A 14,722-nucleotide genomic window follows, 5' to 3' on the forward strand; every position below is an offset into this window, starting at 1 on the left:
GGGGCAAGCGAAAGTGAAATCGTGATGGCACCTGTGCCCAGCGTTGCCTTCCTGGCACATGTAAAGACATTCGAGTGAGATCGTTGCCAGTGCCGCTGGACTGGCTCCTGTGCAGGTGGCACGTAAAATACACCATTTTGAACGTGGCCATTGCCAGTACTGCCTGACTGGCCCTCTACACTCTCAGAGTGGTTGGTGTTAGGAAGGGCATCCAACTGTAGAAACTCTGCCAAATCAGATTGGAGCCTGGTGTAGCCATCTGGTTCACCAGTCCTCAGTCAAATCGTCCAACCCATGCTAGCATGGAAAGCGGACGTTAAACGATGATGATGATGATGATGATGATGAATAAGGCAGTGAGCTAGCAGAATTGTTTGCACATTGGGCCTGGTGCCTATAGTCACATATGTGTGTGTGTACCTGAATGGTACCATTGTCAATTTACAGAGTAAGATAGAGAAAATACCAATAAGTAAATTTATGCTAAATTGTAACCATTAAATATGCAGAACACTTTTTAAATTTTAAATAAGCTTGAAATAAATTTGGTATTAAATTTAAACTTTGGTATTAAATTAAAAAATATCTGATACGAATTAATGGTATTTGTTTGCTATTTAGCAAGTAACATGTTAAATCTTATTTCATACTTACAAAACTCTAGGAGGCAAAAATATACGATTTATAACTTCTATGATAAACATGAATGGAGAATAAAAATAATCAAAGCAGTAACATGTATTTTGACTAGTGATGACAAATTAAGAAACAAGCATCATTAAATGTGAACATGAAAGAAAAGATTACGTTAATAGGAATAAATAATTCCTGCTATGTAATAAAATATTTTGAGTATTTGGCAAAATTCCAAATCAAAGTCTATCAGGTTTATCTGATTAAAAAAAAGAAAAAGAATTCTGCACTTGTGTCTCCTCTTGATAGGTCATTGTTGAAGCTTTACTCAAAATAAATGCCATGATGAAATATTGAAAGGATTGGCATGCAGTCATCAAGGAAATTGATCAAGGAATGATAAAGTGAGTTCTGTAAATTTTTAATAAGGCTTTTCTATAAATTATTCATTATTTTTTAATATTAATAGTTGCAGTTCAATAGTTTGCTTGCATTTATTGTATGTTGAACACCAATCATTATAATAGATATAACATATATCACATGAGGATGGAAAATACTAATATTGAAAGGAAAATAAAATCAGGCAGAGAAGTCATCAGGTTATGTGGAACAGCAATCAAAATAAACATAACATTTATATATTACACACTGAAGAAAAATGGTACTAATAATGGTGAAATAAATCATTTTAAAGGTGAATTTTGAAGTGGATTTAGCTAGAAATAATGGCAATACTATATTGAAATAAAAGTGAAGCTTAAATTAAAAAATGATTGAAGACTACCTGCTGGATATGAACCCACAAACAAACTAATAATGGTTTCTAATTTAGACATAAGGCCAACGATTTTGAGGAGAGAAGGTAATTTGATACCTTCAAACCCAGGACTTAGCTGATATTTTATTTTATTGACTCTGGTGAGATGAAAGACTCAGATTGTAAAGAACAGGAAGAAATACTGCAAGACAGCATTTCTGACACCCTAATGATTCTGCCAACTCTCTGCTCCAAAATGATATTAAAAATAATTGAAATAAAAAAAAAACAGAGATTTATTTAAGTCTTACTTAGACTTGGAGCAATTCATGAAGTCAATAAAATTTTACTGAAAGGCTTAGATTGTATATATAATTTATTCTTGTAGAAATTAACAGATATTTAAAATTGTCTTCTTACATATACACTTTATAAACCCTGACATTTTTATCATCTCCTAAAGAAAAGTTAAATCTAACACTCAATGATTTTTCAGTTTCCAATGAGTCAAGTACTCTATCAGGAAGTTGTTCTTTCCTCTCTTTTCTTTCCTTGTCAGATAAACAGAGTTCCAGTGTTTTACTTAGTGTTTGCACATTTTCACTGGTGAAGTACATATGTATGCTCAACTTTTGGATAGTGCAACTTCCCAATAACAATAAACAATGCACATCACTCTAACTAATACTGACAGGCTCTGCCTAACAAAAAAGGAAGAAAACAGAGGATTTCTAAATGCAGAAGACATTATTAGCACTTTGCTATTGGGGTTAAAAAGCTATTTAATGTGTAGTGAAGAAAGAATATGATTAGCAGCTAGAAATATCCAAAAAACAGGAGAATTCAAGAAGAGAAGGAGGAGCAACAAGAAAAGTAGCTGGAAAGAGAAGGAATTACATGACTAATTCATGCAACAAACCAAGGATGTTCAAAGTAAAGATTGTTGGTTGTGGCTAGTGGATGGAAACCTGAAGTGAGAAACTGACTTGCTAATTATAGTTGTTCAGCAACTAGCTATTAGAATAAATCTGATAAAAGGCAAAGATTGATAAAACTCAGAGAGCAAACGCAGAACCTGTGGGAAAGGAAATGAAAGAATTAACCATCTTTTAAGTGAATGCAGTAAGCTAGTATAAAGAGAGTATAAGTGTAGGCATAACTGTGTAGATGAAAGAATGCATTGGGATGTTAGCCAAATACGTGCATTCAAAGTAGCAGAAACAAAGTATGAACATGGGCCAGAAGGTGTGATGGGAAATAATAATTACATGATTTTATGAAAAGACTAGATATGATTGTAAAGGACAAAAATAAAAATATTTATAAAAAAAAGAAAGAAAAAGTGTAAGATCATAGAATTTGCAATACCATATGATAATTGAGTTGATACTAAAGAAACTGAAAAAAAATATCATGACCTAGCCAGAAAGATGAAGAGGTTGTGGAAAACTAAGATGACAATTATTTTTATGATAATTGGAGTACTTGGTACAACACCCAAACTGCTACCTAAAAGACTGATAGATATTAAAATTGAGACTTGCATTGTTGACCTGAAGTGCAAACTTGTATTCTGCAAGAATCTTAAGAAAGATCCTTCAGATTTGAGGAAACTTGGTATCACCAAATCTCAAGACAACGTCCTGCAAACTAATGTAGCATGTAATGGCTTCAATAATAATAATAATAATAATAATAATAATAATAATAATAATAATAAAGTATTGATTCAAAATATCTATATTTGTTACAATATTGTAATTTTTTTCATCACCAAAAGAAGTTATGCTGTGAAGGTACTGGCATAGCTGTGGTTAAGAAATTGCTTCAAAACTACATGATTCTAGGTTTGATTCCACTGCAGAGCAACTTGGTAAAAGTCTTCTATTGTAGCTTTGGGTTTCCAATGCCATGAGAGCAGAATGAAACTGTTTAGAAGGTTGTCATGCATGCATGTCTGTGTGTACAGGGAGTTTTCTTTTTTTCTAATTATTCAAATTCTTCCTACAAAGAAACTGTGTGCATGGCTTAAATGAAATTTGTTGAGGCAGACTTTTCTATTGCTGTAAGTCCTTCTTGTTGCCATCCCTCACTTGTTTTTTAAGTAAGGCAATATTTTCTCATAGCTAGAGTGTTTTTCCTGGAAGACTGGAAACAAACAACAATGGTGATGCGTATTTACAACCATCACAGGATGTCAAGACTAAGGTTAATATGGACATACATGCATACGTACATACTATATATATACACAACAGCTTGCGTCTATCAAATACACCTACAAGGCTTTGATTTTCCTGGAACTAAAGTAGAAGACACTTGCCCAAGCTGCTAAGCATCTTGAGATCACATGGTTGGAAACAAGCTTCTTAATGACATAGCCACACCTGCAACTATAGCCACACTACACCTACATATTCATATTTTATATTTTATGTTAGTTGAAGAGATGAAACAAAAAGTAAATAAACAATTTGTGAAAAAAATTGTGCTCAAATTTGTATAACATATGCAATATTAGTATTTGGAATAAATGTTATGCAATGGAGTTCCTAACTAGACTCTCATTTTAATCATAATGAATAAGTTGCTGTACAATGATAAACATGTGTTAATGTCCCTCCAACCTTCATTCCATCAAATCAATTACTTCAAGATTCAGTTATCTCTCCCATACTCTTCTACATTAACAACTAACCTGCTGCCATGTGCACAGAATGGCCTTGCCTACATTTCTAAATTTTCTGCATGCAGATCTTGTATATATACACAGCCTCCAAACACTTCAACACCTATAGCTAGACATGTACATTATCTATGAACAGGAATCTTTTATAAAAAAAAACAAAAAAAAAAAAACACACACACACATACATTTTACAATAATAATGATTTAACAGTTTGATACATCACCAACACCAGACATCTTAAGAAAACAAACCCACCTTACTAAATCATTACTAGTCATTAATGACATGCAGCTAAAACAATTATACTCTTTATCTCTATCTGTATTTTCCCTCCAGCCACTTGCAAGATCCCACAGTTAACGATAATACAGCCCAAAGTCCATATCTTTCAGTCTGAGAAAGTTTTTGACATTTCTCTCCAAACTCTGACCAAAACCAAAATAAAAATGATTCCAGGACAGTAGCTCAATGAATATGTAACAATTTTAACAACCAAGAATATTGGGAAAATATACCAATCAAAAAGAATACAATGGGAGGAACATAAATATTATATATATTATAGAACATAAATTTATAAGGCTATAAGTGCTAATGTGTTAGTATATAATGCTTTGCTAATGAGGCCTAGATAAAAGCAAAACATGTTCAGAGCTGTCTCCCATATTTTACATAGAACTGAAAATAAAGTTAGTTGCTCACTAATGTTAGATTTTCTGCATCACAATTATTTCTAGCTGACACTTTAAAGATACTGGCATTAAATGTTATTTATTCTCTAGACAATTATATTTTCCTATGTATATTTATTTATTTAGTGATTTTTTTCATCACCACTTCAACAAGTACAGTGTAAGTTAAGTTTTGTGCATGTGGTCAGAATAATACCAAAACATATCTAAAAAAATATCAAATTTAAAAAAAAATTAATATTCACAAAAATAATTAAAATTTTCATCAGATGATTAAAAAGTATTAAAGATATTTAAAATACCAAATACAAACCTTTGTCGCCAGTTCCGTCTTACACAATTTTGGTGTTTGCGATCACGTTGCTTTCTTCTAAGACTCTCTTGAAAACGTTTCATTTTAACCCACTTTCTACCAGCTGTATCAAATGTACACCATATACACACCACAACACTTAACATGATGCCCCAATTGCAAATTATAACACCTGAAAACAAAAAAGAATATGAATTTAAATTTTATTCAAATGAGACTTCATGAAAAAATAAAACAAACTTAAGAAGTAATTATTTTATTTTGTTCTCTATATTAGTGTTGGTTATACCAGTTTAATGATTACTGCCTGTATTAATATGTCTAGGGGATATAATGAAACACTTTTCTAAACATATTCATGTTCTGTTGCTTATAGTTCTCTCTGTGTTTTCATAGAACATCTACCATAGTCACACTTACTTTCCACTACTCACACACATAACATTTAAACCAATGAAATAACATTTATTTCTCAATTCAATATGTTACAGTCTAGTCTCTAACATTACCAGACTAAATAATAAAATAAAATGATAAGTCAGTCATCTCTGCTGTAATGTAAAATTGTATGAAACATTGTTATAATATATAAAGGAAAAAATTTCCTAATAACAACCACTCATGTCTAAAACGTGATGGAGAACATATTTTTAAGGCAGACACAAGATTACTGGTGATTTCAGTTAAAAATAATGTATTGTTTATGTATATTATTAACTATGTTATTTTTTTAAGGGGGTAGGTGCAGTATGGCTGAATGGTTAAGAAGTTTGCTTTCACAATCATGAGGTCCCAGGTTCAATCTTACAATGGAACATCTTCAACAAATGTTATTGGGGTGACCCAAATCTTCTGAGTGAAATTGGATAAATGGAAAATGTATAGAAGCCTGTCAGAAACAGCCTTTTCACACATACTGTGTCATGTTGATTCTACCTGAAAGTTGCATTAAGAATGATTAGCCATTGACACATTAATTCAGGAGCAGGTAATTCAGTTGATTGAACAACTGGATCATTCTCCATTATTTACGTTATTTACATTTGACAGATATTTATCCTCATCTTGTTTGTTGTTAACACAAAATTTCGACTGATATACCCTCCAACCTTCATCAGATGTCTTGGGAAAATTTCAGACCTGGGTTCTCATTCTTAAGGTATTTTTCGATGTTATTATTATTATTTCTCAAATCAATATGTTATAGTCAAGTCTATATAAATAAATAATAAAATAAAATAATTCAGCCATCTCTGCTGTAATGTAAAATTGTAGGAAACATTGGTATATGGCATAGTGGTTAAGAGCACGGGCTACTAACCCAAAGATTCTGAGTTCAATTCCAGGCAGTGACCTGAACAACAACAACAACATCGAAAAATACCTTAGGAATGAGAACCCAGGTCTAAAATTTTCCCAAGACACCTGATGAAGGCTGGAGGGTATATCAGCCAAAACATTGTGTTAACAACAAACAAGATGAGGACAAATATCTGTCAAATGTAAATAATGTACATAATTCCTCATCTCTTAAATATAGAACTGTATGGATCATTCTCATCAAACAACAGAGCTCCCCCATTATTTTTGGATGTAAGACCCTAAAATTCATTTGTAATTTAGTACATAAATTACCGAATCCAGAACAAAAGATGCCCACAAAGGAATCTCCGAATAGTTACACAAACTGCTAAAAATAGGAGCCAAATCTTCTTTAAATCCTACCTACTGTCTTAAAAAGAAATACACTGGATAATACAGTCCTAGGTGCACTATACCTAAAGAAAAAGCCAAGATAGTCACAGCAGAATGCTTATAAAGATAGGTCTGCTCAACCAGGGCTAACTTAGAAGCTAAACAATAACATAGGACAAAAAACAAACAAACACTGCAATTGTTTTGAAGTTAGAAGAAAAGACAAGGTCTTAGAATTTAATTAAAACAGGATTAAATATAATTTGGGTTTAAATATGATTTTTGTAAAGAGAAATAATAGGTCAACTGCAAAGATAAATGCAACTCATAAAAAACGAAGATTATGGTTCAAAGGAGCCATGCTACAGTTAATGTTTCATCTGAGATGATACATTAATTTGTTGGAATTGGAGTTGGACACAACAAATTTTGATATATCAAAGAACTGCAACAGAACTAGAATTAATGTACTGGGATTCATGGCTGTGAGTAAAAAGTTTGCTTCCTAACTAAATAGTTTCAGGTTCAGTCTCACAGCATGGCATCTTGGGTAAGTGTCTTCTCCTATAGCTCTGGTCTGACCAAAACCTTGTGAGTGGATTTGGTAGATGGAAACTGAAAGAAGTTTGTTGAATGTGTGTGTACACGTGTGTGTGTGTATACATGTTTGTGTGAGTAAGTACATGTGGGTCTGTAGGTGTCACTCTCCCCTTGGTTTGACATTGCATGATAGTTGTAAACAAGTGTCACCACTGTACAATCTTCCATGAAAACATGTCTAGACATGGGGAAATTTTACCTCAGTTGGAAACAGGCGAGGGTTGGCAACACAGGGCATCAAACCATAGAAAATATGCATCAGTGACCCATGCAAACAATAAAATGGACATTGAAACTATTATGATGATGATGATGATGATGATGAAGAATTCATATGCTAGTGGCAATGAAGAGCATGAAATCTTCGATGCAAGTAAATTACACAAGTGGACATTTGTTTGGTACTAGCATGTAGGTTATTTTGACTGTGTATTTTTATACATGAATGCCATATTTACCACTTACTGTTCATATTATAATTGGCTGTGATACCTGTATTCAGCTAAGCAAACTGAGGCAAGTAATAAAATATATTTTGTCAAGGCAAACCATAACAGTTGAAATGCAATGTTCAGTATTAATTTATTGCAATAGTCTTGTATCTCAACCATGTGCTTCTTGTAAGCATATATTGTCAATATTGCTTATTATTCTTTAGTCTTGATGCTAAAGTTATCACTTCCCACCAATGTCATATTTAAAATATAACCATTACTATCATTATCATCAATTTAATCTGTTGGACTGCTTTCTTTCCAAACTTGCACAACTTCTATCTAGTTATTTATTACATACTTCCCTGATTTAATCATTCTTTGACTGCATTTTTGCTTGGTCTAACTGTTAAGAGACTGTATCATAACTTATGGTGGAATTTTGGGCAAAAATCATGATACTGTTATGCTTCTGCAACTGGGGATACCTTGTGGCTGAATAATCATGAAAACTTTTGGAAATGTATTTGTCTGGCAAGTGATTTGATCTTAGAATGTGTATTGAAACTAAAACCGCTACAGCAAGGAAAATACATTTCAACCATTCAAAAACACATAAAATAAATACTTATTATTTGGTATCAACATTTTCATCACACTAACTTCAATCTGGTCACAGACAGTTTCATTGCAACTGGTTTGGAACAAGGCTGTTGGTTAGTATATCTAGGCTTCAGGGATTATAAATATGATTCTTTCTCATCTACATTGGTCACTAATTTGGTTGTCACTGTCTGGTGCTCATACTTGGTCAGTTAACTTGGCATTTGGATGTAATTTACATACCCTCTCTTCCTTGATAATAATTTGCAGGTTTACAAGTGAGTATCCCATTCAATTACATTCATCCTCAGATAATATATTCATCCTCAAAGTTAATTGGTTCTATTTTAAGGCCCTATGCATATTGAGAAATACCTAATTTCAAAAATATAGAAGTTAATGCTATAATATGAATGAAATGAAGTTCATTTTAGAAAGAAAGAACATTATTATTGAAAGACTATAAGAAATGAAGTGGTTGATTCATAAATATTTGCTAAGAAGAAAGTCAAATATGTATAAGATTTCTGAGTGACATTTCAGCAGAGAAAATTTCCTTTATGCATATTTTGACATGAAAATATAAGATTCTTCAAAATACCATTTAGTCAATAATAATTTCATATATAATGAAGTTTCCAATTTATAACAGAAAGTAGACAGATAATTGAGATGTTAATGTCATGATATAAAGTATTAACAATATAAGTAAAATTGCTCTGACTGAAATAGAATACTGAATCAAGAAAATCTATTCCAAAAATCATTCAATAATCCTAAAGTAATCTCTTTGTCCTCAAACAAAGCCAAGTTAAGAACTTTGCATCAAATTCCATGCTGGAAGCCTTTAACCATTCTTTGCCAGAATCTTCCATTCAACCTAACTGTTGTATTTCTGACTTTAGAATATCATTCAGGGAGGTTTTTGAACTTATAAATGATATTGATCCATCAAAAGCTAATGGCCCAGATCAAACCCCAGTCATTCGAAAAATCTTTCTTCTGACATCCCCCCAATTCTAGTGATGTTGTTCAAGATTTGTTGCAAAGAGATTTTCTCTGTTCATGGAAGAAGTCTGTAGTTAACTCAGTTTTCAAAAACTCTGGTGAACATTCCTTCCCATCTCAACATACACCAATTAATCTATGAAGCACCAATAGTTAAGCTGTTTTAATCTATCAATAACAAGCTCATCATTAGCCAATCTCTTTATTAACAAACAGTATAAAGTCAGATCTACTTCTAACAAATGGTTACTACTCATAGGTTAAATAAGGCACTGGATAGCAGCTTTGATACTTTTGTTATTGTTTTAAATATCTGCAAATCATTTAACAAGGTATGGCATATCACAGGGATCAAAAGTTAGAGGCTAACTGCTATCTAATAGAGCATCATAAAAAGAATTGAGAAAGTAACTAATGTGAACTTGTTTGGGGAAATTAATACATAAGTATATCAATGAAAGAATAATTTGTGTAAAACCTTAGTGCAATGTTATTACTTATTATTTATTAACAAAAACCTCATCCAAATAGCCCTATGAAGAGAAGGGTGAGGCCATAGTCAATCCTACGACTTAATTGGTCCACTAATATTTGAAAACAATGGTGTTGTTCAGGTTTGTTAAATCTATCAATAAAATACAAGACAAATAAAAACAAAAAATAAAAATATTTAAGGAATAAATTGTCTAAGGAGCCTTACCTAATGAATGGGCAATGAATAATATCTACGGTTATGGATATATTATTTTTTTGAATATATCTGAGATATATATATCAAATTTATAAGTATATATATCAAACTTACAAGTCTGAATGAGAAAAATAAAGGATGAAGCAATGGATGGAAAAAATAAACAATACTGGACTCTATCAGAGGGAGGTAGCCGATTAGTACATTATCATATTAAAATGCAGAGAGAAATTATGTACTAAAGTAAGATTTAGGAAATGTTCTAAGTTATACTTTCAAATTTACAAGTAATTGTCTGTAATAGAAAAGCAAAGGTGAAAATGAAAGAATGAAAATGTATTCAGACTTATAGACTACAATTGAAAGGGTAACTGTGTATTGTGTTCCCATTTTGGGATATAGAAAGATATTTAGATACTTAAAATAAGGTTGAGGCTATTTTCAATTATAGAGAAAGTATATTTGTGAAGTTATAAAATTGTAAACTTATAAAATTAATTACAATTACAATGAGAGTTATTCTGGCTAAGTTGGAGGTGAAGGGATAGAAATATAGGGTATACTGTCATAGGTGTATTTGAATACACCTAGATATACAAATACTAATAGGTATATGGATTAAGACTCATGGGTAAATTTTTTAAAATAAGTGCTTGAAAATAAATGAGTGCTTAAAATAAATGCTTAGAAATATATGGAAAAACTGGTGTAATCAGATATATATATATATATATATATATATATATATATATATATATACTAGTAAGATGTATATTTATTTATAAAGAAAATAATATATAAGGTTATAGAGAATGTTGTGTTACACATAAATTAGTAAAGGATAGCAATCAATATATAGTGGAAATTACTCCTGCAAGTGACCTTGGAATTAATGTTTTTACTATTCCTTACTATTTCTATTATTTTATTTTATTATTTTACCTTACCTCCTCACATATTGGGGCTCAGTCACTGTCCAACCCCTGTCCAATGTTTGTTCAACCTTTGTAAAATCCATGTATATTATTGGCATGATGTGGAAAACTTGGCAGATTGGGCAGCCACATAGTAGAAACAGCTATAAAAGCTTAGTAGTTTTTCACTCATTTATTCTTATTCATTTGTTTATTTTTATTTATCTATTTATTTACTTGTTTATTTGCTTATTTCATGTTTATTTTGATTACTTATACATATGACTGTAATCAATTAATAAACAGATATAAATGAATGTCTACAGGCTGATGTTTGTTGATTGATTATCCTCTTCATTTTCTTATTTGCCTTATATATATATATATATATACCTATAAGTTGGTAGGTAGGTAGGGTAACTCTCAGCTGTTTCCTCTTGAAGTACATCTCCTTATTCCATTATTTTATTCAATATGTATCCATGTAGATTGTTACATGTAGATTGAAACACTCATTAAAAATGAGAATGGTGGAAATGTTATTTGCAAAGTTGCTGAATAAGAAAACAGGAAAATGGAAATATACACACAGGCTAGATTATGTTGGATGAATGAGTGAGGAGTGCTCAATACAATTAGTATAGGATGTGCTTTCTTTTATTGAAACTGAGAGTTAGGCTTTCAATTCAAGCTTCAAGCTATTGTAATCGTTGTTCTCACCTGAAGATTGCAGTGGCATGAAACTCAAATCATGAGATAAACTCTCAGTTTTAAACACACACACACACACACATATCAGTTAAAAAGACTCATTAGGAATGTACATGCATGCATGTGCACACACACATTAAAACCAATAAAACACTATATAGATAGTTAAATAAATAGATCTTATGCCATATGTTTCTGTTATCCATAAAGAACAATTTTCTGTAATGGTTCTTTTGATTGTACACAGCCAATCCTTATTGATTTTGAAGCCTTAGCCTATTCCATCTTTTCTCCTAACATAACTGCTCACAACCATAAATACAAGCCATCTATAATAGAATCTCATCTAAATTGCTTGACTGTAATTTTTGATACTCTGCCAAATTGTGTACATTACCATTTTAGCAGAATTGTTTTGATTCAATTTGAAAAATATTCATCTACTATTTCTCAGCTTTGAATGAATTGACCAAGTTTCTTTAATCCAGTTAAATAGTAGTTGCATCTAATAAATAATTTGAACAGTTTTTTCTCAAGCAAGCTACTGTGTTCATTTCTTCTGTTTTTTAAAAAAATGAAAACTATTTACATAGCAAATTAATGTATGTTTTAATCTAATGAATATAAGTGCTCTCAAAAAGAAAATTCCTAATAAAAACAATTTTGTTTCTTCCTTGACTGGGATGAATGTATAATAATACTCACTCATTAAGAGATTTTAATTTTTTTTATTTTTGGCAAGGCATATATTATCTGCTGAAAGTAGACAGTAAGAACTTCCATTTTAGATTAGGTAATTTAGATTACAATGGATATCTAGTAATAAAACATTTTATAGTATGGCAATGAAACAGGAATTTTAAAGGCAGCAATTAGAAAGAACTGGGATAAACATAATCTGTTGTCTGTGTAATAGAAATTTAGGATAAAAATTGAGTAATAGCTGAGAAAAAAATAGCCTGTAGTTATTATAGACATTGCTTAATGAATTCAATATTAATGATCTAACAGCATCAGTAAGAAAATGTGCTATTTTGTGAGAAAAATGTTATAAACTAATATAGCTGAAGTATAGAAAGAACTATGTACCCATAAAACATTAAACTTTATAGTTAACTGAAGCAAGATATAAGAAATTTGTAAAATTAGGCAGTCAGAAGACTCATCAAATTTATTCATCCTAGCACAGAAAATTAGATATAAAACAGAAGATACAGTGAGGAAGATGATTTTACAGTGTTGAGAATGTTGTTCCTGATGCCTAAATATTGTTGTTTTCCCAGGGTTGGGTCATGACAACCCAATGGTAAATGATGACAATAATCTTTTTACCTAAAAAGAACTTCTAAGTTCTTTTTCTTACAACATTCAGCAAGTGAAGGGTTAAAATCAATGTGTGAAAAAAATCCAATGGCTCATAGAAAATCCAAAATGGTCACATACACGTACAATGCCCATATACAATCATCAACTAACTACACATATCCATAAAAATGCATCAGTACACAGTTACATTGAAAACTAGTTTCTTTGAATAATTATAGTTAGCAGCTGTTATTAACAGGTGAAAGTAGGTGAGAAGGAAATGATTAAGTAATAGAAAAATGTGGTAGATAAGAAAATTATCATTATTTGAATCTTTAGATACCTTAACCCATATTAAGGGTGTGGGGGGTCTCAACATGGAGAGAGTAATTTAGGTGTCTAGCATACAACTCCCTTCTTGGTAGAATGAACAGCTATCACTGACTCTCACTCACCCACTAAATCTCTCATGTACTGGCTTCAAGTGCCATACTCCAGGACTTTGCCTCAGCTAGTGGGCTAAAATGCATGAGTGGGTGGTGTTCTCACACCTAGTGGTGAGCAGAGGAGCTCTGCAACAGCCAATAACACGGATGGAGAAATCTCAAGAAGACCAATGACCCTATACTTTGTGGATCACTTACAGTCTCTTTCCGAAATGTAAGAAGTTGAGCTTCTGGTTAGCACTCTGACCCATGAAAAACTTCAAGTCATAAAAACAGTTCAAAGTGAAAAAGCATTGTAGATCCTGCTGGAATACTTTGGCTAACTCATACATCATCAGACACAGGAGCACCTAAGTTTTAGATATGTAAAATAAATGCAAATTAAAACAAATTATTAATCTTTAAATTTAAAAAAATTAATTTCAAAGGAAAGCAATACTAAAATAATTATTAATTGAAATGGAGAAAACATAGTCAAACATAATCAATTTACTACAATATCAGAAAGAAGTCCAATGAAAAGATTTGGTTTCTGATTAAATTATGCTTCTTTGTTTGCTCATTCATTTTATGTTTTTACAGGGTAGCATGGGTTAAACAAACATATATTACTGAAGTATTGTTTTCAGCTGGATGTGTTTCCTTTCACTAACCCTCACCTTCTGCAAGCCTTCAAAAGTAAAAGAGCTTCTGGAGGATTTGTTGATAGGAAAATGACAACAGAAATTATCAATCACAGCTTATGTGATCACAAAATTTCAACATTCTCACAAACACATCCACACACACACGTGTGTGTGTGTGTGCTGCCAGTGTGGTGCTATGTAAAACCACCCAACCCACTCTGAAAAGTGGCTGGTGTTAGCAAAGGCATCCAGCTGTAAAAACCATGCCAAAACATAGAGTGGAGCTTGGGTGCAGTCCTCTGGCTCGCCAGTTCCTGTTAAACTGTTCAACCCATGCCAGAAAAATGATGATGATGATACATACACATGCATAAATATATATATATGTATGTACATATATTGGCTTATGTCAGATGTATGAGAGAGGAGTGCTCAATACACATTATTACCCTGGGCCAACCAATAATAATAGACACCTGCCCAAGTTACTGCAGAAAGGAATTGAACCTAGAACTATATGGTTGCAAAGCAAGCTTTTTAACCACACAATCATGCCTATATATATATATATATATATATATATATATATATATATATATAT

The 14,722-nt window shown here is 31.8% G+C and overlaps 1 protein-coding gene across 1 annotated transcript in view; it reads right to left on the reverse strand.

The window, feature by feature from the left end:
* Positions 1 to 14,722, reverse strand: part of LOC106883518 (diacylglycerol lipase-alpha) — a 212,714-nt gene that overhangs the window by 103,320 nt on the left and 94,672 nt on the right. The window contains exon 4 of the mRNA XM_052978378.1: positions 5,089 to 5,260. Within this exon, the coding sequence (XP_052834338.1) occupies positions 5,089 to 5,260 (172 nt within the window). The remainder of the gene's footprint in view (positions 1 to 5,088; positions 5,261 to 14,722) is intronic.

This window comes from Octopus bimaculoides, chromosome 2 (genome assembly GCF_001194135.2).
Source record: "Octopus bimaculoides isolate UCB-OBI-ISO-001 chromosome 2, ASM119413v2, whole genome shotgun sequence".
NCBI classification, from domain to species: Eukaryota; Metazoa; Mollusca; class Cephalopoda; order Octopoda; family Octopodidae; genus Octopus; species Octopus bimaculoides.